The sequence below is a fragment of the Pristiophorus japonicus genome, chromosome 16, assembly GCF_044704955.1.
Source record: "Pristiophorus japonicus isolate sPriJap1 chromosome 16, sPriJap1.hap1, whole genome shotgun sequence".
Taxonomy (NCBI): Eukaryota; Metazoa; Chordata; class Chondrichthyes; family Pristiophoridae; genus Pristiophorus; species Pristiophorus japonicus.
The window spans coordinates 64,454,989-64,481,008 of NC_091992.1; the positions used below are offsets into that span (position 1 = coordinate 64,454,989).

Genomic DNA, 26,020 nt, shown 5'->3' on the forward strand with positions numbered 1-26,020 from the left:
CTCAAAGTGAGTTCTCAGGTGACTGAACAGTCCAATACAGGAATTGTAGTCTCTGTCACAGGTGGGACAGACAGTGGTTGAGGGAAAGGGTGGGTGGGACTGGTTTGCCGCACACTCCTTCTGCTGCCTGTGTTTGATTTCTGCATGCTCTCGGTGACGAGACTTGAGGTGCTCAGCACCCTCCCGGATGCTCTTCCTCCACTTAGGGCAGTCTTTGGATAGGGTCTCCCAGGTGTCGGTGGGGTTGTTGCATTTTATCAGGGAGGCTTTGAGGGTGTCCTTGTAACGTTTCCTCTGCCCACCTGGGGCTCGCTTGTATGGACTCTATGGAGTCAACACTCACTGTCAGCAGGATATACCTTGCTTATATGGAGGAAGAAGATGAACAGGAAGTACTTTTGGATGCCAGGAAGGTGAGGCATCTCATTGCAGGAACAACTATTATAGATAAATTCATCGGCAAGGGCGGACTTTTCTTGACCTTATTGTGGGATGGTTCCTTTAAAGGCTTATATTCCTTCAGGGCAGAAAGAAAGGCCCCTTAGAGGAGGCAGAATGGCTGCTACTCCATCAATGTCCAGCCTGGCACCATATCAGGCCAGCCAAGGCCACATCTCCTTGCAGTGTTGTTGATGGTCTTTGTTTGCCAGCCGTTTGGTACTGCTGCTCCTTGACCACAGTGAAGGGCTGACTCCTGTTGGATCAAGGATACCTGTGCCACCTTGACTGATCACCTCTCTGCTGTGTCCAGACACGAGCTGATATAATGAGGCGTCGGTGAGTGTTTCCTGTGCCTAGACAGGAGTCGGGGTGTCTCACAGTACAAGCCGTGCGTGCATAGCGGATCATCGTGGCAATAGAGAGTGAGTGGGAGGAGAGGCAGTGCTGAGGCTCAGCTGAAGTTGGAATTGGCTTTGTGCCTGGACACAGCAGGAAAAAAGCAACATGGGTTTCAGGTGCTTGAAAAAAGCAGTTTCTGCTCCATATTTGGCCCACAGGCCTCTTCCTGGATTTCCCTGTTTGGTTAGAAAAAACTGACACTGCCCCCATAAACCTGCCAAGTTAAAAACAACCCTCAGAGCTGAAACTGGCAATGTCATAAATCTTGTCCCCTAACCTCACTATTCCAGGATCATCCTGGCATGCAAAGGTCACCTCCGACCTCTCTTCTCCATGGTCAACCATCACCTTAAACCCCTCTGCCCTGCCCCCTCCACCCTCGGCTCCAACGACAATGTGTGAGGAGCTCCTGGACTTCTTTGTCACTCAGATTGAGACTATTTGTTCAGCTGTCTCTGCCGCTTTCCTCCCTCCCCTAGCCCACCGGGACCCCCTGTCTAAGTCCTGAACTCGCAAATCTCTCGAGTTTCTCTCTTATCTCCCTTCATGACTTCTCCAAGCGCAACTTGTCCATGAGACGCACATCCTGCTCCCTCGACCCTATTCCCACTAACTGCTGACCATCTAATTCCCCTTCCCAGCCCCCATCTTAGCCGCTGTTGTTACCGGTTCCCTTTCCTCAGGTACTGACTCCGTGCCTTTCAAATTTGCCATCATCACCTCCCTCCTCAAAATACCTCGACCCCTCTGACCTAGCAAACTACCAAAATCATCCCCATCTTGCCTGGAACGCCATGTTTGAATCCCTCCAATCAGGTTTCTGCCCCGCCACAGCACTGAAACAGCCCTTATCAAAAGTCACAAATGACATCCTATGTGATTATGACAGTCATAACTATCCCTCCTCATCCTGCGTGACCTGCCGGCTGCCTTTGACACTGTGACGTGTTATCACATGGTTTGTTATGAGCATGCTCAGTTCGCACATGGACTAGCAACGCATCGTGTCTCTGTCCTTCAATTGTTCGACCCGAGTATATCATATTGTGGCGACGAGGATGGGATCGCTAGGGATCCTGGAAGGACACAGTGTTCAACCTTCGAGTGGGCAGGTTTAAGGTGAACTTGTGACACCTAATCTGAATCTTTGCGATGTTTTACCGTTGATGCTGATGCAGATTCTGTGCTTCGCCTTTGTTTGTCTGTATCCATGGCAACAACGGCATGGATTCCTACAGGGACACGGGTAGCGTGCGGAGCCGCTGTGTAACGGGAGCGGGACAATCATGGTCATACCTACAGGATCATCAGCAGCCTCGGCGTGTGTGACCAAGCTTGCCAACCGTTCCGTTCTTGCACTGAGTGGATGGAGATTTTTTTAGGCCAATAACATTATTGAGATCGAAGGTGCAGATGGGAATGTTCCAGCTCAAATTAAAGTCATTCGTGAATGGACAAAAGCAATTTTTCTAACGGAGATCAGGCCAGATGTCTCCAGAACATTGACAAGCCTACTCGCGGCAGGGAAAGCAAAGGATGTGTCGCTTGAAGACAGTCGAGAAATTCGAGGACCATTTCGACCCAAAGTCATTAGAAATAGCAGAGAGCGAGAAGCTCTTCAGTCTGTGCATCGTAACTTCAGCACATGTTTCGACCGTGTGTTGTGTGATAAGTTTGCGTGGGGGACTGGTGGATGAGTGCACAGTTACTGAACTCTCCGAACCTAACGTTTGACATAGCATGCAACATTGCCGTATCTATGGAGATGGTGTCTCGGAATGCTAGGGAACTGCGTCCAACTCCAGTGACGAGTGTAGCCGAGGTCAGCAGTCACAAAGTCCTAAAGCTGTGAGACCGGGTCAGAAGCTGTCGGTGAGAGCAGTTCAGTGAATTGCTATCGCTGCAATGGAACTCACTCCCCACAGTCCTGCCAATACAGAAATGTAAAGTGTTTGCACCGCCAGAAGCAAGGCCATATTTCAACAGCTTGCAGAGCGTGATCTAACACAGGAAGTCAGACCCATTCTAGCAGCAATGCAAAGCAGTGCCAACAAAGGGGGTTCACAATATTGAAATGAACACACCTGATGTCCCACAGTGTCGGTGCCACTAGCAGCAATACTGGCAGTCGTGAGAAAGAGTCCGGTAGGAAACTTTTGATCAACGAGCAATATATTGATATGTGTATCGATATGGCGGCGGACTGCTCTATAATGAGTAAGTACAGATATGAGAGTAAGTTTAATCAAATACCACTTGCAAAGAGTATCATGGAGTTCAAAACCTACTCCGGACAGATCGTAGAGATGTGTGGCCAAATTAAATACATAGTTAGAACATAAGAACATAAGAATTAGAAGCAGGAGTTGGCCATTCGGCCCCTCGAGCCTGCTCTGCCATTCAATGAGATCATGACTGATCTTCGACCTCAACTCCACTTTCCTGCACTATCCCCATATCCCTCGATTCCCTTAATATCCAAAAATCTATCGATCTCTGACTTGAATATACTCAAAGACTGAGCCTCCACAGCCCTCTGGGATAAATTCCAAAGATTCACCACCCTCTGAGTGAAAACATTTCTCTTCTCAGTCCTAAATGGCCGACCCCTTATTCTGAGACTGTGACCCCTGGTTCTAGACTCCCCAGACAGAGGAAACATCCTCCCTGCATCTACCCTGTCAAGCCCTGTAAGAATTGTGTATGTTTCAATGAGATCACCTCTCATTCTTCTAAACTCTAGAGAATATAGGCCTAGTCTACTCAATTTCTCCTCATAGGACAATCCCCCCAGCCCAGGAATCAGTCTGGTGAACCTTCGTTGCATTCCCTCAATGGCCAGTATATCCTTCCTTAGGTAAGGAGACCAAAACTGGACACAATACTCCAGGTATTTTTTTAAATATTCGTCCGGGATGTGGGCGTCGCCAGCAAGGCCAGCATTTATTGCCCATCCCTAATTGCCCTTGAGAAAGTGGTGGTGAGCCGTCTTTTTGAACCGCTGCAGTCCATGTGGTGAAGGTGCTCTCACAGTGCTATTAGGGAGGGAGTTCCAGGATTGTGACCCAGCGACGATGAAGGAACGGCCGATATATTTCCAAGTCAGGATGGTGTGTGACTTGCAGGGGAACGTGGAGGTGATGGTTTCCCATGCGCCTGCTGCCCTTGTCCTTCTAGGTGGTAGAGGTCACAGGTTTGGGAGTTGCTGCTGAAGAAGCCTTGGTGAGTTGCTGCAGTGCATCTTGTAGATGGTACACACTGCAGCCACGGTGCACCGGTGGTGGAGGGAGTGAATATTGAAGGTGGTGGATGGGGTGCCAATCAAGCGGCTGCTTTGTCCTGGATGGTGTCGAGCTTCTTGAGTGTTGTTGGAGCTGCACTCATCCAGGCAAGTGGAGAGTATTCCCTCACACTTCTAACTTGTGACTTGTAGACGGTGGAAAGGCTTTGGGGAGTCAGGAGGTGAGACACTCACCGCAGAATACCCAGCCTCTGACCTGCTCTTGTTGCCACAGTATTTATGTGGCTGGTCCAGTTAAGTTTCTGGTCAATGGTGTCCCCCAGGATGTTGATGGTGGGGGATTCGGCGATGGTAATGCTGTTGAATGTCAAGAGGTAGTGGTTAGACTCTCGCTTGTTGGAGATAGTCATTGCCTGGCTCTTGTGTGGCACGAATGTTACTTGCCATTTACCAGCCCAAGCCTGAATGTTGTCCAGGTCTTGCTGCATGCGGGCATGGACTGCTCCATTATCTGAGGAGTTGCGAGGTGTGGTCTGACCAGGGCCCTAAATAATTGCAGTAAGACTTCTTTACTCCGATACTCAAAACCTCTTGTAATAAAGCCCAACGTGTTTTCCGAATTGCCAGCTGATCAGTACAATGGCCAGTCAGTAAAGCTGCCCACTGCAGAGAGCTACAACAACAAGCCAACTCTCGGGCAAAGACTGGATGAGAAAGTTAAAACTAGACTTGAAAATGTCTTCGGTGTAGATGTTACAAAGAAGTAACTTGACACGATGCTGAACATGTATGAAATGTTCACAGACAGTAATGAGGGCATCACTGGGTATGACGCACAGATCCGCATCACGTCCAATGTGAAGCCTGTCCATTGTAGGGCAAGGCCGGGTCCCAATGCTTTGAATAGTCAGGTGGAGGACGAGCTATCGAAGCTCAGAGAGAGCGGAGTACTTGCAAAAACTGACAAAAGTGAATGTGCTACTCCGATTGTGGTACTGCCCAAAGGAGACAAAACTGTATGCTTGTGCAGTGATTATAAACTTACTGTCGACCAAACAATTGACAATGAGCAGTACCCGTTAGCTACATCGCAAGGTTTGTATGCAGCACTCTCTGGGTCAAAGGTTTTCTCCAGGTTTAGCCTGTCGCACGCTTACGCCCAGCTGAATGTTGACAGAGAGGCAACAGCATCTCACCATCAACACACACACAAGGGACTGTACTCATACACCGAGCTGCCGCATGCTGTAACGTTCCTTCCCTAAAATCTTCCAGGCTATGATGGATAAGATTTTGCATGGAGTTCCAAATTGCTCATGCAAACAAGACAATGTGCTGATCACAACAAGCAGCAAGGAAGAAAATCTAGAAGTGTTCGATATAGTGCTTCAAAGGTTGAATGCCCACAATGTTAAATTGAAAAGGAGCAAATCTCCTTTTGTGTTGTGTACCTGACTCTGAAAGTTGATGCAAATGGCTTGCAACCAGCGAAGGAAAAGGTTGATGCTGTCATCAACGCTCCAAACCCACAGAATGTGTCTGACTTAAGATCTTTCCCTGGAATGGTCCAGTACTGCGCACGTTTCTTACCTGAGTCAGCGACTATGTCATGAGTTCCTCAAGAAGGATGTCTAGTGGAAGTGGACGCAAGCACAACAGGAAGCTGACAACATTTGTAAGAGAAGTTTCCCTGGCAATGCTCTACTTGTGCACTATGACACAGACCGTGAACTTAGATTAGCGTGTGATGCTTCCAGCTCCAGTGTGGGAGCTGTCATCGGCCACGTAATGGATGACAGCCAAGAGAAACCAATCACATTCCCATTGCGAACCCTCACGCAGAGCGAAATAAACTGCCGCAGATTGAAAAGGAGGCACTCGCCATAGTGTCTGGAATCAAGAAATTCCAACAGTTCCTGATCGGCAGGAAGTTTACCGCAATAACCAATCACAAACCGCTCCTATTGGGGCCCAAATCTGCCATTCCTGCAATGGGCAATCAAGAATGCAACGTTGGGCAGTGTTGCTGTCACAATATGATGAAACGATCGAATATCGCACTTCAAAGCAAAACGCAATGGCAGATGCCTTGTCCAGGTTGCCACATGAGGACTCGCATTGGGAAGGAAGGTGTGATTTTTACGCTAGGTGCCGTTGACAAAGACTTTCTTGTGAATGTGACGGAGATTGCAGATGAGACTCAGAAGGTCTCAGTATTGAAAACAGTGTATGGAAAGAGCTTGAATTGACGGACTGATCGACGTATGGACATAGAACTGAAATCGTTCCATAACCGTCACTGAATTATCCTGTGAGCACGGTTGTTCAAGTAGGGAAACACAGAGATGGCACCGACTTCTTTGAGAGATAGAATTCTGGCCGAACGTCATACTGAATATCCCGGGATCGTCAGTATGGAATCACTCGCAAGAAGCTATGTTTATGGCCTGGATTAGACAGTGATCGTGAATCACTTTTCAGCAAACGCAACATTTGCCAAAATTACAGAAACAAACCACCAAAACTCCACATTACAACAGATGATACGCCACCGTTCATTGGCTGTGAAGCGTTTGAAACATCCAGTGGTCGTGAAAGGAGCTGCATTGTAAGTCTTTCCTTTTCTCTTTCACTACGACCCTGGTCATGGCCAGGTAGAGCTTTTCAGAGAGCACATGTAAAGTTCTGTGAGAAAGGAAATGATTATTTGCTGGTAGGTGTGGACAGCCGCTCAGAGTGGATTGACGTGAAATACGTGGGTTCAAATACTACAACTCAATGTACCATCGATGAGTTGAAGTCCATCTTTCCATCATGGCTTCCCTGAAAGGCTTGTTCTGACAATAGCCCTGTGTTCCATTTGCTCTATTCCAAGAATTCATGAAACGGAACGATATCAAACACACTCTGGTTCCACCGTCTCAGTTTCAAACAGAGCAGCCAAAAGGTCAGTCAAAATGGTGAAACAAGCTCTCAAAAAGCAAGTGTTGCTGAGTTGTTCAGGACTCAGCATGAAGCAACGTTTGGCAAACACCCCACACACTGTAACTGGACACAGAACCCCCCCTCCACACACTGTAAATGGATACAGAACCCCCCCCCCCACACTGTAACTGAACACAGAACCCCCCACACACTGTAACTGGACACAGAACCCCCCCACACACTGTAACTGGACACAGAACCCCCCCCCCCCACACACTGTAAATGGATACAGAATCCCCCACACACTGTAACTGGACACAGAACCCCCCCCCACACACTGTAACTGGAAACAGAACACCCCCCACACACTGTAACGGGACACAGAACCCCCCCCCCCCCACACTGTAAATGGATACAGAACCCCCCCACACACTAACTGGACACAGAACCCCCCCACACACTGTAACTGGACACAGAACCCCCCCACACTGTAAATGGATACAGAACCCCCCCACACACTGTAACTGGACACAGAACCCCCCCACACACTGTAACTGGACACAGAACCCCCCCACACACTGTAACTGGAAACAGAACCCCCCCACACACTGTAACTGGACACAGAACCCCCCCCCCCACGCAGTGTAACTGGGCACAGAACCCCCCCCACACACTGTAACTGGACACTGAACTCCCCCCACACACTGTAACTGGACACAGAAGCCCCCACCACACACTGTAACTGGACACAGAACCCCCCCTCCACACACTGTAAATGGATACAGAACCCCCCCCCCACACACTGTAACTGAACACAGAACCCCCCACACACTGTAACTGGACACAGAACCCCCCCACACACTGTAACTGGACACAGAACCCCCCCCCCCACACACTGTAAATGGATACAGAATCCCCCACACACTGTAACTGGACACAGAACCCCCCCCACACACTGTAACTGGAAACAGAACACCCCCCACACACTGTAACTGGACACAGAACCCCCCCCACACACTGTAACTGGACACAGAACCCCCCCCACACTGTAAATGGATACAGAACCCCCCCACACACTGTAACTGGACACAGAACCCCCCCACACACTGTAACTGGACACAGAACCCCCCCACACTGTAAATGGATACAGAACCCCCCCACACACTGTAACTGGACACAGAACCCCCCCCACACACTGTAACTGGACACAGAACCCCCCCACACACTGTAACTGGAAACAGAACCCCCCCACACACTGTAACTGGACACAGAACCCCCCCCCCCCCACGCAGTGTAACTGGGCACAGAACCCCCCCACACACTGTAACTGGACACTGAACTCCCCCCACACACTGTAATTGGACACAGAACCCCCCCCCCCCACACACACTGTAAATGGATACAGAATCCCCCACACACTGTAACTGGACACAGAACCCCCCCCCACACACTGTAACTGGAAACAGAACACCCCCCACACACTGTAACTGGACACAGAACCCCCCACACACTGTAACTGGACACAGAACCCCCCCCACACTGTAAATGGATACAGAACCCCCCCACACACTGTAACTGGACACAGAACCCCCCCACACACTGTAACTGGACACAGAACCCCCCCACACACTGTAACTGGAAACAGAACCCCCCCACACACTGTAACTGGACACAGAACCCCCCTCCCCCCCACGCAGTGTAACTGGGCACAGAACCCCCCCACACACTGTAACTGGACACAGAACCCCCCACACACTGTAACTGGACATACCCAACACGATTCTGACCCAGTGGAGATTGAGAACATGATTGAGTCTTCAATGAAATTTGGCCTTGAGAGTTGAATGGAAATAGAAAGAGTTGTGTCAGAAACGTCTTATGACACCAATCCGAAAGAACATTGTTTCAAACAGAAGGAGTGTGTTAGTGTTCTCAGTCCCCCTGCTAAATCGAGCTCACACACTGGGATGTCGAACCATGGAGTGGGTTGGTGGAACCAAGAGATATATGGTTGATGTTGATGACAACATTCGAAGTGTTCATGTAGATCACATGATCTCTGCTAGAGATGAACTAGGACATGATGGTGAACCACTTGATCATGAACACATACCTGAGTCTGACTCAGTTCAGACTTTGGTAACTGATGTACCAGGTTCAAATACATTTCAGATAAAAAGTCTGAGTTTGGAACCAAAACGAAACAGCCCGAAAATTAGTTCAACACCAGTCAGGTGATCAGCAAGGCTCAACAGGATTTGTAGTTCATATAAAGTAATTAACAACTTGTGTTAACGTGCCAGTGGGCCGAAATTGCCCCTTTCCTGAAGGTTTGTTACCCCCGTAAATCAGTGGCCAGGCTGCGGAGTGGAGTGACCGTGGACTTTTGGTGGAATGGCCGCTGATCGCCCAATTGCCCTCCCACGATTCCCCCTTACCACTCCGCTGCTGCCGATCCGCGGTAAGTGCGTCATCAGCGTGTGCACCGCCGATCTACCCCCAACGGTGACATTCCCCCCGGAACATGTTTGGCCCGCCCGGCGGTGCCAAAACAAGCTTTTCCCGGTGGTCCATGGAGGCTATGGCCTTCTGCAACGGCTGTGCGGCTTCCCTTAAAGGGGAGGGCACACTGCCGCTGCCACCATGTTTTTTTTTTGGCCGACTGCCAGGACAGGTCCGACAAGTATTGCCCCGGGTTCGGCCAGGCCGCCAACAGGCAGCCCAGTACCCCCCTGTTGGGTGCCAGGCCGCTGGCCCGGCCGAAACCCTCCCTCGTGGTCCAGTGGGCTGAGGTTTTAAAAACACGAATGCTCTCCCCTTTAAGTGAAATGGAGAGCCGTGGTGACTTGGCACCGCCCCGTATCCGCCCCTCAGGTGATGTCACCGCCCCGTATCCGCCCCTCAGGTGATGTCACCGCCCCGTATCCGCCCCTCAGGTGATGTCACCGCCCTGTATCCGCCCCTCAGGTGATGTCACCACCCCGTATCCGCCCTTCAGGTGATGTCACCACCCTGTATCCGCCCCTCAGGTGATTTCACCGCTCTGTATCCGCCCTTCAGGTGATGTCACCGCCCCGTATCCGCCCCTCAGGTGATGTCACCGCCCTGTATCCGCCCCTCAGGTGATGTCACCGCCCCGTATCCGCCCCTCAGTTACTGTCACTGTTATGTTTAGAATAACTCCACAAGACTGTATACTACTATAAGCTCAAACTGTTGTGACCTTGGTCTCTTTAATGTAACTCCAGAGTGAGGAAGCAGCACCTGCTTGCCCAGGGTGTGCAGGTGACCCTTGAGTCTCCCACAGGTGCACCCCCTGGTGGTAAGTCTTACACATTGGTAATGTTTACACACATAATATCATTCCCCCCCCAAAGTCTTAGATACAAGTTATTTACAAGTTGAGGCGATCCAGGACTCTTCGTTCCCGGGTTGATCGCCTGAGTTGAAGTCCTGGCCTGGGTGAGTCGGTCGGATCATTGCTGCACTGCATTGTGGCTGGTCTGATCGGACTGTCGGGCATGGTGGGTTCATCCTCGTGGTTGACAGCGAGGTCGATTGCTGGTTGGGTGTGTGTTGGTGGATCAATGATGGTAATGTCCTCTTCAAACTGTTCTTGGTTGTCAGTGAACCGCAGTTTGGTCTGATCCAAGTACTTTCTGTATATTTGTCCATTCAAAAGTTTGACAACAAACACTCTATTCCCCTCCTTGGCTAACACAGTGCCAGCAGCCCATTTGGGACCATGACCATAATTAAGAACAAACACAGGGTCATTAACCTCGATGTCACATGATACAGCCGCGCGGTCGTGGTACACGTTATGCCGGTGTCGCTGGGTTTCTACATGATCATTGAGATCGGGTGGACTAAGGAGAGCCTGGTTTTGAGTGCTCTCTTCATTAGCAATTCTGCACAGAGAACCCCGGTAAGCGAGTGGGGTCGCGTGCGGTAGCTGAGCAGAATCCAAGATAACCGGGTTTGCAGGGAACCATCCGTCACGCATTTCAAGCTCTGCTTGATGGTTTGGACTGCCCGTTCTGCTTGAACATTGGATGCGGGCTCAAACGGCGCAGACCTGACATGCTTGATGCCATTGCGGGTCATGAACTCGTTGAATTCCGAGATGGTGAAACATGGTCCATTGTCACTAACAAACCATGGGTGGCGGACATGGCCCGGAGGCTTTCAATGGTGGCAGTGGACGTACATGATGACAATATTATACATTCAATCCATTTAGAGTAAGTGTCCACTGCTACTAGGAACATCTTTCCTAGAAAGGGGCCAGCAAAATCTACATGGACCCTTGACCACGGTTTGAAGAGCCATGACCACAGACTCAGTGGGGCCTCCCTTGGTGCATTGCTCAACTGTGAGCAAGAGTTGCATTGGTGTACGCATGACCCCAACTCGAAGTCAATTACGGGCCACCAAACGTGCAACCTGACGACAGCCTTCATGATGTCTATGCCTGGGTGGGTACAGTGAAACATAGAAACATAGAAACATAAAAAATAGGTGCAGGAGAAGGCCATTCGGCCCTTCGAGCCTGCACCGCCATTCAATATGATCATGGCTGATCATGCAACCTCAGTACCCCATTCCTGCTTTCTCTCCATATCCCCTGATCCCTTTAGCCGCAAGGGCCACATCTAACTCCCTTTTGAATATATCCAATGAACTGGACTCAACAACTTTCTGTGGCAGAGAATTCCACAGGTTCACAATTCTCGGGGTGAAAAAGTTTCTCCTCATCTCGGTCCTATATGGCTTACCGCTTATCTTTAGCCTGTGACCCTTGGTTCTGGACATCCCCAACATCGGGAACATTCTTCCTGCATCTAACCTGTCCAGTCCCGTCAGAATTTTATAAGTTTCGATGAGATGCCCTCTCATTCTTCTAAATTCCAGTGAGTATAAGCCTAGCCAATCCAGTCTTTCCTCATATGTCAGGCCTGCCATCCCGGGAATCAGTCTGGTGAACTTTTGCTGCACTCCCTCAATAGCAAGCATGTCCTTCCTCAGATTAAGAGACCAAATCTGCACAATACTCAAGGTGTGGCCTCACAAAGGCCCTGTACAACTGCAGTAAGACCTCCCTGTTCCTATACCTAATTCCTCTTGTTATGAAGGCCAACATGCCATTTGCCTTCTTCACCGCCTGCTGTACCTGCATGCCAACTTTAAATGATTGCTGTACCATGACACCCAGGTCTCTTTGCACCTCCCCTTTTACGAATCTGTCACATTCAGATAATAATCTGCTTTTGTGTTTTTGCCCCCAAAGTGGATAACCTCACATTTATCCACATTATACTGCATCTGCCATGCATTTACCCATTCACCTAACCTGTCCAAGTCACCCTGCAGTCTCTTAGCATCCTCCTCACAGCTCACACTGCCACCCAGCTTAGTGTCATCTGCAAACTTAGAGATATTATCTTCAATTCCTTCATCTAAATCATTAATGTATATTGTAAATAGCTGGGGTCCCAGCACTGAGCCCTGCGGCACCCCACTAGTCACTGCCTGCCATTATGAAAAGGACCCGTTTATTCCCACTTTTTGCTTCCTGTCTGCCAACCAGTTCTCTATCCACTTCAATACATTATCCCCAATACCATGTGCCTTAATTTTGCACACTAATCTCTTGTGTGGGACCTTGTCAAAAGCCTTTTGAAAGTCCAAATACACCACATCCACTGGTTCTCCCTTATCTACTCTACTAGTTACATCCTCAAAAAACTCTAGAAGATTTGTCAAGCATGATTTCCCTTTCATAAATCCACGCTAACTTGGACCGATCCTGTCACTGCTTTCAAAATGTGCTGCTATTACATCTTTAATAATTAATTCCAGCATTTTCCCCACCACCGATGTCACGCTAACCGGTCTGTGATTCCCTGTTTTCTCTCTCCCTCGTTTTTTAAAAAGTGGTGTTACATTAGCTACCCTCCAATCCATAGGAACTGATCCAGAGTCCATGGAATGTTGGAAAATGACCACCAATGCGTCAACTATTTCTAGGGCCACTTCCTTAAGTACTCTGGGATGCAGACTATCAGGCCCTGGGGATTTATCGGCCTTCAGTCCCTTCAATTTCCCTAACACCATTTCCTGACTAATAAGGATTTCCCTCAGTTCCCCCTTCGGTCCCCTAGTATTTTTTGGAGATTATTTGTGTCTTCCTTAGTGAAGAGATAACCAAAGCATTTGTTCAATTTGTCTGTCATTTCCTTGTTCCCCATTATGAATTCACCTGATTCTGACTGCAAGTCTTCACTAATCTTTTTCTCTTCACAAATCTATAGAAACTTTTGCAGTCAGTTTATATGTTCCCTGCAAGCTTACTCTCATACTCTATTTTCCTCCTCCTAATTAAACCCTTTGTCCTCCTCTGCTGAATTATACATTTCTCCCAGTCCTCAGGTTTGCTGATTTTTTTGGCCAATTTATATGCCTCTTCCTTGAATTTAACACTTTCCTTAATTTCCCTTGTTAGCCACGGTTGAGCCACCTTCCCCGTTTTATTTTTACTCCAGACAGGGATGTACAATTGTTGAAGTTCATCCATGTGATCTTTAAATGTCTGCCATTGCCTATCCACCGTCAACCCTTTAAGTATCATTCCCCAGTCTATCCTAGCCAATTCACGTCTCATACCATTGAAGTTTCCTTTCTTTAAGTTCAGGACCCGAGTATCTGAATGAATTGTGTCACTCTCCATCTTAATGAAGAATTCTACCATATTATGGTCACTCTTCCCCAAGCATGACCAGATTGCTAATTAATCTTCTCTCTTTACACAAGACCCAGTTAGGATGGCCTGCTCTCTAGTTGGTTCCTCGACATATTGGTCTAGAAAACCATCCCTTATACATTCCAGGAAATACTCCTCCACAGTATTGCTACCACTTTGGTTAGCCGAATCAATATGTAGATTAAAGTCACCCATGATAACTGCTGTCCCTTTATTGCACGCATCCCTAATTTCCTGTTTGATGCCATCCCCAACCTCACTAACACTGTTTGGTGGTCTGTACACAACTCCCACTAACGTTTTCTGCCCTTTGGTGTTTCGCAGCTCTACCCATATAGATTCCACATCATCCACGCTAATGTCCTTCATTGCTATTGCGTTAATCTCCTCTTTAATCAGTAACGCTACCCCACCTCCTTTTCCTTCCTGTCTGTCCTTCCTGAATATTGAATACCCCTGGATGTTGAGTTCCCAGCCTTGGTTACTCTGGAGCCATGTCTCCATGATGCCAATTACATCATACCCATTAACAGCTGTCTGCACAGTTAATTCCTCCACTTTATTACGAATGCTCCTCGCATTGAGACACAGAGCATTCAGGCTTGTTTTTTTAACACTCTTTGTCCTTTTAGAATTATGTCGTAATGTGACCCTTTTTGATTTTTGCTCTTGATTTCTCTGCCCTCCACTCTTGCTTTTCTCCTTCCTACCTTTTGCTTCTGCCCCTTTTTTACTTCCCTCTGTCTCCCTGCATAGATTCCCATCCCCCTGCCATATTAGTTTAAACCCTCATCAACAGCACTAGCAAACACTCCGCCTAGGGCATCGGTTCCGGTCCTGCCCAGGTGCAGACCGTCTGGTTTTGTACTGGTCCCACTTCTCCCAGTACCGGTTCCAATGTCCCAGGAATTTGAATCCCTCCCCCTTGCACCATTCCTCAAGCCATGTATTTAGCTGAGCTATAAGCAATTCCTACTCTGACTAGCACGTGGCACTGGTAGCAATCCTGAGATTACTACCTTTGAGGTCCTACTTTATAATTTAACTCCTAGCTCCCTAAATTCAGCTTGTAATACCTCATCCTGTTTTTTACCTATACCGTTGGTACCTATATGTAACGCGACAGTTGGCTGTTCACCCTCACTCTCCAGAATGTGCTGCAGCCACTCCGAGACATCCTTGACCCTTGCACCAGGGAGGCAACATACCATCCTGGAGTCTCATTTGCGGCCGCAGAAATGTCTATCTATTCCCCTTACAATAGAATCCCCTATCACTATAGCTCTCCCACTCCTTTTCTTGCCCTGGTGCCATGGACTTGGCTGCTGCTGCCTTCCCCGATGAGTCATCTCCCCCAACAGTACCCAAGGTGATGTATCTGTTTTGGAGGGAGATGACCGCAGGGGACTCCTGCACTACCTTCCTTCCACTGCTCTTCCTGTTGGTCACCCATTCCCTATCTGGCTGTGTAACCTTTACCTGCAGTGTGACCAACTCACTAAACATGCTATTCACGACATCCTCAGCATCACTGAGGCTCCAGAGTGAGTCTATGCGCAGCTCCAGTGCCGCAATGTGGTCTGTCAGGAGCTGCAGCTGGATACACTTTCTGCACGTGTAGCTGTCAGGGACACTGGTAGTGTCCCTGATTTCCCACATAGCACAGGAGGAGCATGACACGTGTCTGCCATGACTTAACCTTTAGATTAACTTGTCCCAGATGTCCCAGTTCGATTACTTTTTACTTCTTTCTTACTTTTGACCCTGCAGCAGATGCAGCTAGCTGCTTCTCCCCGAACCGCCGCTGGCTTAGGACGGCCGCTGGGCCTTTATTGGCCGCTGCTCCTCGTCAAACTGTCGCCGACCTTGGACCACAACTGAGTCACATACAAACGTTTCCCTGCCTTTTTTTGGCAAAACTACATGATTCCCCCATAGGTGACAGTCCAAATGGATGGCCATTTCATCTTTGTGTCGGTGGAACGGCTTAATTTCATCTTTCATTTCCCCTGGGACCATCGCCCAGCTCCCATTGAGGACACAGCTTTTTACTAGTGATAGCACCGAGTCCTGGCTAGTCCAGGTCCTGATCTGGCGAGCCGTGACGGGTGACCCTCGCTCTCAAAAGCATCCATTACAAGGAGCAAGTCTGCGGGTTGTGCTATTTCCACCCCAGTGGTGGGCAATGGTAGCCGACTGAGGGCATCAGCACAGTTCTCCGTGCCTGTCCTGTGGCGGATTACATAATCATACGCAGATAACGTTAGTGCCCATCTTTGGATGCGGGGCAAAGCATTGGTGTTAATACCTTTGCTTTCTGAGAACAACGAAATGAGCAGTTTGTGGTCGGTTTCGAGCTCGAACTGGAGCCCAAATAGGTATTGGTGCATTTTCTTAACCCTTACGCATGCTAATGCTTCTTTCTCAACCATACTGTAGGCTCTTTCAGCCTTAGATAAGCTTCTGGACGCATATGCAACCGGTTGCAGTTTGCCTGACAAGTTGGCTTGTTGTAACACACAACCGACCCCGTATGACGATGCATCACAAGCTAGTTCTAAACGTTTGCACGGGTCATACAATACAAGTAACTTGTTGGAACATAGCAGGTTTCTGGCCTTGTTAAAGGCTGTCTCTTGAGCTTTACCCCAACCCAGTCGTCACCCTTGCGTAGCAATAAATGCAATGGCTCCAGCAAAGTGCTCAACCCCGATAGAAAGTTATCAAAATAGTTGAGGAGTCCCATGAATGAACGCAGCTCCGTCACATTCTGTGGTCTGGGTGCATTCTTGATGGCCTACGTCTTGGAGTCCGTGGGTCTGATGCCGTCTGCCGCAATCTTTCTCCCCAAAAATTCGACCTCTGCACCAGGAAAACACACTTGGAGCGTTTCAATTTGAGTCCCACTCTGTCCAGTCGCTTGAGAACCTCTTCCAGTTGTTTGGTGGTGTTGCGGCCAGTGATCAACATGTCGTCTTGGAACACCACGGTGCGCGGAACCAATTTCAACAGACTCTCCATGTTCCTCAGGAAGATGGCCGCAGCCGAACGAATCCCAAAGGGGCATCTGTGGTATATGAACAGTCCTCTGTGCGTGTTGATGCACGTCAATTTTTTTGAAGATTCAGCCAATTCCTGTGATGTAAGCAGAGGTTAGATCCAGCTTGGTGAATGACTTTCCCCCCTGCTAGCATTGCAAATAGGTCATCCGCTTTGTGTAGTGGGTACTGGTCCTGTAATGAGACTCGGTTGATCGTTACCTTGTCGTCCCTGCAGATTCTGACCATCCCATCGCTCTTCAACACCGGATCAATTGGACTGGCCCACTCATTGAACTCAACTGCCGATATGATCCCCTCTCGTTGGAGTCTGTCCAGCTCAATCTCGACTTTCTCTCGTATCATGCATGGAACCGCTCGGGCCTTGTGATGAACGGGTCGTGCATCAGGGACTAGATGGATCTGCACTTTGGCGCCTGTGAAGTTGCTATGCCTGGCTCGAATAGCGATGGGAATTTGTTTAGCACTTGGGCGCATGAGGCGTCATCCTCCAAAGACAGTGCTTTGATGTTGTCCCAGTTCTATCGGATCTTTCCTAGCCAGCTTCTGCCGAACAGCGTTGGGCCATCGCCTGGTACAATCCATAGTGGTAAATCATGCACAGCTCCATCGTACGATACCTTCACTGCCACACTTCCACTAACTGGTATGAGCTCTTTGGTGTAAGTGCGCATTTTGGTGTGGATCGGACTTAGTTTTGTCCTTCGTGCCTTGTTGCTCAAAAGCCTTCTGGCTCATAATTGACTGACTCTCCCCCGTGTCCAATTCCATGGAAACTGGAATGCCGTTTAATTTGACTTTTAACATTATCAGAGGGCTTTTGGTGGTGAAGGTGTGTACCCCATACACTTCCTCTTCAGCCTCGGGTTGAGTTACCTCCCTTACTCGTTCAGCGTGATCTATGCTGAATTGGTCATCTTCTGCCAACTCTGCCACGTGGTGAGTCGCAGCACGTCTGCACATTCACTGGAGATGCCCCATTGTTCCACAGCCCTGGCACACGTAGTGCTTGAATCGACATTGATGAGCTCGATGATTACCCCCGCAGCGCCAACATGGTGTTAATGGATTCGCATTCACGCCGCACGGCGCACTCTCAGTCATCCTAAATCTGGCCTCTGCAGGCGTGTAGGCCCTGCCATGTACAGTTCTGCCTGCTGAATGCGTTATTTTATGCACAGTATTTGCTGGTGAGTTCCGATGCTGCAATGATATCTGTTTAGTGTTATTAGTGTTATTATTCGTGGATATAAAAGCCTGGGCTATCGTGATGACCTTGCTCAGATTTAGGGATTTGGCAGACAGCAGTTTGCGAAGATTGACCTTGTGACCGATTCCAAGCACGGAAAAGTCCCGCAACACTTCCCCCAAAAATCCAGCAATGGTCCCGCAAGGCGTCTTAGGTCGGTGACATAGCTTGCCACGCCCTGACCCTCGGAGCGATGGTGCGTATAAAAGCGATATCTGGCCATCAAGATGCTCTCCTTCGGCTTGAGGTGTTCCCAAACCAGTGTGCACAACTCTTCATATGTCTTGTCCGTTGGTTTCGTCGGTGCCAGCAGAATTTTGATGAGGACCTATATCGTGGACCCGCAAACAGTGAGGAGAATCGCCCTGCGCTTGATCGCGGTTTCTTCCTTTTCCAGCTCGTTGGCCACAAAGTATTGGTCAAGACGCTCAACAAAGGCTTCGCAATCATCACCCTCAACAAATCTCTCAAGAATACCAAAGGCAGCCATAACTACCTGAAAGTTCATTATCTGTTACTCGTCGCCAATTGTTACATCGGCAAGTCTTACACATTGGTAATGTTTACATACATAACAGTTACTACCCAGTATCTGCCCCTCAGGTGATGTCACTGCCCCATATCCGCCCCTCCAGTGATGTCACTGCCCCATGTCCATCCCTCAGGTGATGTCACCGCGCCGTATACCCCCCTCAGGTGATGTCATTGCCCCGTATCTGCCCCTCAGTTACTGTCACTGCCCCGTATACCCCCTCAGGTGATGTCACTGCCCCCATCCCTCCCTCAGTCACTGTCACCACCCTGTGTCCGCCCCTCAGGTGATGTCATCGCCCCGTATCCGCCCCTCAGGTGATGTCATCGCCCCCTATCCGCCCCTCAGGTGATGTCACTGCCCCCATTATAATCCACTTCCGGATCAAAACAAAAGAAACAAAGAGCCGAATGTTGCTGAAGAGGCGACCTGAACCGCAGCTGCGGTAAAACCTTGGAAACAGGCGAGGGCAATTTCCACCCCCAGGAGGTTTTGTTATGCTGGGAAAGGGGAACCTTGGTCTTGTTGTATTTGAGGAGAGTTTTTTTTAAGGGGGAAAGCAGTTGGTTTGCCACATGGTTTGGTCTGAGCATGCTCAGTTCGCTCTGGGCTAATAAACCAGCAGATAGAACAGAAACTCATCGTGTCTCTGTCCTTCATTGTTCTACCCGAGTATATTACAGACACGGTCGACCACGTCATCCTCCTCCATCGCATTCCCTCCATTCTTTAGTTTGGTGGGACCGCCCTTGCCTGGTGCCATTCCTATATATTATTCATTCCTGGGATGTGTGTGTCATTGGTAAGGCCGGCATTTATTGCCCATCCCTAATTGTCCTCGAGAAGGTTGTGGTAAGCCGCCTCCTTGAACCGCTGCAGTTTTTCTCAGTTTTATTCTTATTCTTTGCTATAGCAGTTTGATGTTTGATAAAACAGCAGGGGGTGGGGGAGGGGGGGGGGTGGTGGGGGTGGGGGGTGCTGGACCATTTCCGAGGGCAGTTAAGTGTCAACCACTGTTAGGGTTAGGGTTAGGGTTAGGGTTAGGGTCTGGAGTCACCTATCGGCCAGATCGGATAAGGGTGGAAGATTTCCTTCCCTGAACGGCATTAGTGAACCAGATGGGTTTTGCGACAATCCAGTAGTTTCCATTATTGATACCAGCTTTTTATTCCAGATTTTACTGAATTTTAATTCCCCAGCTGCCATAGTGGGATTTGTACTCACATCTCCGGATCATTGGTGCAGGCCTCGGGATAAGAACATAAGAACATAAGAATTAGGAACAGGAGTAGGCCATCTAGCCCCTCGAGCCTGCTCCGCCATTCAATAAGATCATGGCTGATCTGGTCGTGGACTCAGCTCCACTTACCCACCCTCTCCCCGTAACCCTTAATTCTCTTATTGGTTAAAAATCTATCTATCTTTGACTTGAAAACATTCAATGAGCTAGCCTCAACTGCTTCCTTGGGCAGAGAATTCCACAGATTCACAACCCTCTGGGAGAAGAAATTCTTTCTCAACTCGGTTTTAAATTGGCTCCTCTGTATTTTGAGGCTGTGCCCCCGAGTTCTAGTCTCCCCTACCAGTGGAAACAACCTCTCTGCCTCTATCTTGTCTATCCCTTTCATGATTTTAAATGTTTCTATAAGTTCACCCCTCATCCTTCTGAACTCCAATGAGTAAAGACCCAGTCTACTCAATCTATCATCATAAGGTAACCCCCTCATTTCTGGAATTAGCCTAGTGAATCGTCTCTGTACCCCTTCCAAAGCGAGTATATCCTTCCTTAAGTAAGGTGACCAAAACTGCACGCAGTACTCCAGGTGCGGCCTTACCAATACCTTATACAGTTGCAGAAAGACCTCCCTGCTTTTGTACTCCATCCCTTTCGCAATGAAGGCCAACATTCCATTCACCTCCTGATTACCTGCTGCACCTGCAAATTAACTTTTTGGGATTCATGCACAAGGACCCCCAGGTCCCTCTGCACCACAGCATGTTGTAATTTCTCCCCATTCAAATAATATTCCCTTTTACTGTTTTTTTTCCCAAGGTGGATGACCTCACACTTTACGACATTATATTCCATCTGCCAAACCTTAGCCCATTTGCTTAACCTATCCAAATCTCCTTGCAGCCTCTCTGAGTCCTCTACACAACCCGCTTTCCCACTAATCTTAGTGTCATCTGCAAATTTTGTTGCACTACACTCTGTCCCCTCTTCTAGGTCATCTATGTATATTGTAAACAGTTGTGGTCCCAGTACTGATCCCTGTGGCACACCACTAACCACTGATTTCCAGCTGGAAAAGGATCCATTTATCCCAACTCTCTGCTTTCTGTTCGCCAGCCAATTCTCTATCCATGCTAATACATTTCCTCTGACTCCGCGTACCTTTATCTTCTGCAGTAACCTTTTGTGTGGCACCTTATCGAATGCCTTTTGGAAATCTAAATACACCACATCCATCGGTACACCTCTATCTACCATGCTCGTTATATCCTCAAAGAATTCCAGTAAGTTAGTTAAACATGATTTCCCTTTCATGAATCCATGCTGCGTCTGCTTGATTGCACTATTCTTATCTAGATGTCCCGCTATTTCTTCCTCAATGATAGTTTCAAGCATTTTCCCCACTACAGATGTTAAACTAACCGGCCTATAGTTACCTGCCTTTTGCCTGCCCCTTTTTTAAACAGAGGCGTTACATTAGCTGCTTTCCAATCCGCTGGTACCTCCCCAGAGTCCAGAGAATTTTGGTAGATTATAACGAATGCATCTGCTATAACTTCCGCCATCTCTTTTAATACCCTGGGATGCATTTCATTCGGACCAGGGGACTTGTCTACCTTCAGTCCCATTAGCCTGTCCAGTGATAGTGATTGTCTCAAGGTCCTCCCTTACCACATTCCTGTGGGCTGCAAATTTTGGCATGGTTTTTGTGTCTTCCACTGTGAAGACGGAAGCAAAATAATTGTTTAAGGTCTCAGCCATTTCCACATTTCCCATTATTAAATCCCCCTTTTCATCTTCTAAGGGACCAACATTTACTTTAGTCACTCTTTTCCGTTTTATATATCTGTAAAAGGTTTTACTATCTGTTTTTATGTTTTGCGCAAGTTTACCTTCGTAATCTATCTTCCCTTTCTTTATTGCTTTTTTAGTCATTCTTTGCTGTTGCTTAAAATTTTCCCAATCCTCTAGTTTCCCACTAACCTTGGCCACCTTATATGCATTGGTCTTTGATTTGATACTTTCCTTTATTTCCTTGGTTATCCACGGCTGGTTATCTCTTCTCTTGCCGCCCTTCTTTTTCACTGGAATATATTTTTGTTGCGCACTATGAAAGAGCTCCTTAAAAGTCCTCCACTGTTCCTCAATTGTGCCACCGTTTAGTCCTTGTTTCCAGTCTACTTTAGCCAACTCTGTCCTCATCCCACTGTAGTCCCCTTTGTTTAAGCATAGTATGCTCGTTTCTGACTCAACTTCCTCATCCTCAATCTGTATTACAAATTGAACCATATTGTGATCACTCATTCCGAGAGGATCTTTTACTAGGAGATCGTTTATTTTTCCTGTCTCATTAGACAGGACCAGATGGCTTGCTCCCTTGTAGGTTCTGTTACATACTGTTCTAAGAAACAATCCCGTATGCATTCTATGAATTCCTCCTCCAGGCTACCCCATGCGATTTGATTTGACCAATCGATATGTAGGTTAAAATCCCCCATGACTACTGCCGTTCCTTTTTCACATGCTTCCATTATTCCCTTGATTATTATTTGGGGGCCTATAAACTACGCCGACCAGTGACTTTTTCCCCTTACTATCTCTAATCTCCACCCACAATGATTCAACATTTTGTTCATTGGAGCCAATATCATCCCTCACAACTGCCCTGATATCATCTTTTATTTTATCCACCTCCTTTCCCTTCTTGCCTATCTTTCTGAATCGTCAGATACCCCTGTATGTTTAATTCCCAGTCTTGGCCACCCTGCAACCATGTTTCTGTAATGGCCACCAAATCATACCCATTTGTAATGATTTGTGCCGTCAACTCATTTACTTTATTTCGAATGCTGTGTGCATTTAGGTAGAGTGTTTTCATCCTAGTTTTTAAACCATGATTTTTAGTTTTGACCGGTCGTCCACTCGCATAACTATTGTACGAACAAACCCCAGTCATAGCCACAGAATCACCTGCAACGGCTTCTCTTCCCGCCTCTCATCTACATGTTGCCCCTTGACAACATCATCCAAAAACACACCGTCCGTTTCCACACGTACGCTGACATCACCCAGTTCTACCTCGCCACCACCTATCCCTCTCCACCCCTCCACGCTCCCTGATTTGTCACGCTGCTTGTCCGACATCCAGGGGGTGAACCTGCCAGTTTTTCAGAAGCCCGTTAGTGCCCCCCAGAGGGGGACAAGTCACATTTAGTCCGGGGGGGGAGGGGGTAATGCGCCATGCCGCCACACAACTGGTGATGCCTTCATTGCCGTGCGTGGCGACCCCTCAGCACCGCATCGCGACCCCTTACTGCCCCACAGGGGAAATTGCCCTGCGTGTCGCGAAGCGAGCCGACATCCGCATGCAGGGCGGAAGTTAAAGGGGATGTCATCAGCGCCCCGCACCGCCATCTTGCTTTGTTCGGTGACTCTCACGTCAGCTTCCCTACATGCATTTTGGCGTGACCTGGGCTGCCATTGTGCAGCCGGGCACTCCATGTTGCCGGCTCAGTCTCACGCTTACCCGGGGGGCCCAGTGAGGGGAGGGGGATGGAAACGCGTTAGCATTACACAGAGCATCCGCATAGCACTGCTGTACCTGCCCCAGCACCGCCCCGCGACCTGCCGCTGAAGGAAGTGGAGCACGCGAGACTGCACGCCACTTCCTGTGAGGGGCAGCAAGGCCAATCCAGTTGCCGGGGGGGGTGATTTCTGTGCCAGCAGGGTTCCGCCCCCAATCGGGGCGCAGGGACATTCCGCCCCCAATCGGGGCGCAGAGCCATTTCACCCTCCTAGTTCTGGATGAGCAGAAATTTCCTCCAACTAAATATTGGGAAGACCAAAGCCACTGTCTCCACCGCAGGCGCCGTTCCCTAGCCACCGACTTCATCCCTCTCCCCAACAACTGTCTCAGGCTGACCCACACTGTTCACAACCTCGGTGTCATATTTCACTCTGAGCTGAGATTCCAACTCCATATCCGCTCCATCACTAAGACTGCCCACTTCCACCTCGGTAACATCGCCCGTCTCCATCCCTACCTCAGCTTATCTGCTGCTGAAGCCCCCATCCATGCCTTTGTTACCTCCAGACTTGAGTATTCCAACACACTCCTGGCCGGCCCCCAACCCTCTGTAAACTTCAGCTGTTCCAAAACTCTATTGCCTGCATCTTAACTGGCAGCAAGTCCCGTTCACTGACTGACTGGACTCCCGGCCCAGCAACAACTTGATTTTAAAATTCCCACCCTTTTTTTCAGATCCCTCCATGGCCCTCACCCCTCCATATATCTGTAACCTCCTGTAGTCCTAGAATCCTCCAAGAACTCTGTTCCTTCAACTCTGGCCCATTGAGCATCCCTCACTTCCATCGCCACACCATCGGTGGCCGTGCCTTCAGCTGCCTGGGCCCCAAGCTCTGGAACTCCCTCCCTAAACCTCTCCGCCTCTCTACCTCTCTCTCCTCCTATAAGATGCTCTTTAAAACCTACCTCTTTGACCAAGCTGTTAGATACCTGTCCTAATGTCTCCTCATGTGGCTCAACGTCAAATTATTGTTGCTAATGATCCAGTGAAGCACCTTGGGATGTTTCAATATGTTCAAAGCGCAATATAAAGGCAAGTTTTTGTTATTGTGAGAAGTAGGTATACTGCCCACTCCTACACGTGTACCGAGGAAGAATAAGGAAGTGAAGACCTGGGGGATATGTGTAAATGTTGAGGGCAGAATATTGGCCGTGTGAGTCCTGAGACACACACTCTGCAAAACTTTGAACTTTTACATTAAAAGTAATCACTCTGCTTAATTTGAATCACTTTTAGATTTTGCAAATACATAAAAACAACTGCTTATCTCATCTTACTCTTTAGCTATAGCTACCGAACTCTCCTTCCTTCCTCATCACAAAACTCACAGCGTCTGCCTCTCCTGATAAATATTATCCTGAGACCGGATGCAAGTTTTAAGGACAGGAAATGTGTGTCACATGCAAAACTTTTAATAACACATAGGTAATCAGGCACTCCAACCTGGCATCAACCCTCACAAGGGACAGAAGTATATGTTGATAGGGTGTGATAAATGAAGGTGGGAAGAGGCTTGTGTAGAGCATAAACAGCGGCATAAACCTGTTGTGCTGAATGACCTGTTTCTGCACTGTAACATTCTATTTATTGAATGTAATTTGCAGTAAATTGTTGGGCTCAGACATAAGAATATAAGAAATAGGAGCAGGAGTAGGCCATACGGCCCCTCGAGCCTGCTCCGCCATTCAATAAGATCATGGCTGATCTAATCATGGACTCAGATCCACTTCCCCGCCCGCTCCCCATAACCCCTTATTCCTTTATCGCTCAAAATTCTGTCTATCTCCACTTTAAATATATTCAATGACCCAGCCTCCTCAGCTCTCGGGCACAGAATTCCATAGATTTACATACAACCCTCTGAGAGAAGAAATTCCTCCTCATCTCAGTTTTAAATGGGCGGCCCCTTATTCTGAGACTATGTCCCCTAGTTTTAGTTTCCCCTATGAGTGGAAATATCGTCTCTGTATCCATCTTGTCGAGCCCCCTCATTATCTTGTATGTTTTGATAAGATCACCTCTCATTCTTCTGAACTCCAATGAGTATCGGCCCAACCTACTCAACCTATCTTCATAAGTCAACCCCCTCATCTCCAGAATCAACTGAGTGAACCTTCTCTGAACAGCCTCCAATGCAAGTATATCCTTCCTTAAATACGGAGCCCAAAACTGTACGCAGTACTCCAGGTGTGGCCTCACCAATACGCTGTACAGTTGTAGCAGGACTTCTCTGCTTTTATACTCTATCCCCCTTGCAATAAAGGCCAACATTCCATTTGCCTTCCTGGTTACTTGCTGTACCTGCATACTAACTTTTTGTGTTTCATGCACAAGGACCCCCAGGTCCCTCTGTACTGCAGCACTTTGCAATTTTTCTCCATTTAAATTATAATTTGCTTTTTAATTTTTTCTGCCAAAGTGGATAACCTCACATTTTACAACATTATACTCCATCTGCCAAATGTTTGCCAACTCACTGAGCCTGTCTATATCCCTTTGCAGATTTTTTGTGCCCTCCTCACAATTTGCTTTCCCACCCATCTTCGTATCATCAGCAAACTTTGCTAGAAGGCTGTATCCAGTGGGGTTC

The 26,020-nt window shown here is 48.3% G+C and overlaps 1 protein-coding gene across 6 annotated transcripts in view; it reads left to right on the forward strand.

Moving 5' to 3' along the window:
* The window catches only part of ncf1 (neutrophil cytosolic factor 1), a 299,264-nt gene that overhangs the window by 103,225 nt on the left and 170,019 nt on the right, over nucleotides 1-26,020 (forward strand). Inside the window, exon 1 of one of the 6 annotated variants that reach the window (XM_070857397.1) lies at nucleotides 1,839-3,057. The exons of 4 other annotated variants lie outside the window; for them this stretch is intronic. In XM_070857397.1, coding sequence (XP_070713498.1) covers nucleotides 2,928-3,057 — 130 coding nt within the window. In that variant the 5' untranslated portion in view covers nucleotides 1,839-2,927. Of the gene's footprint in view, nucleotides 1-1,838; nucleotides 3,058-26,020 lie in introns of those variants that run through there. One more of the 6 variants, XM_070857399.1, reaches the window with a different exon arrangement.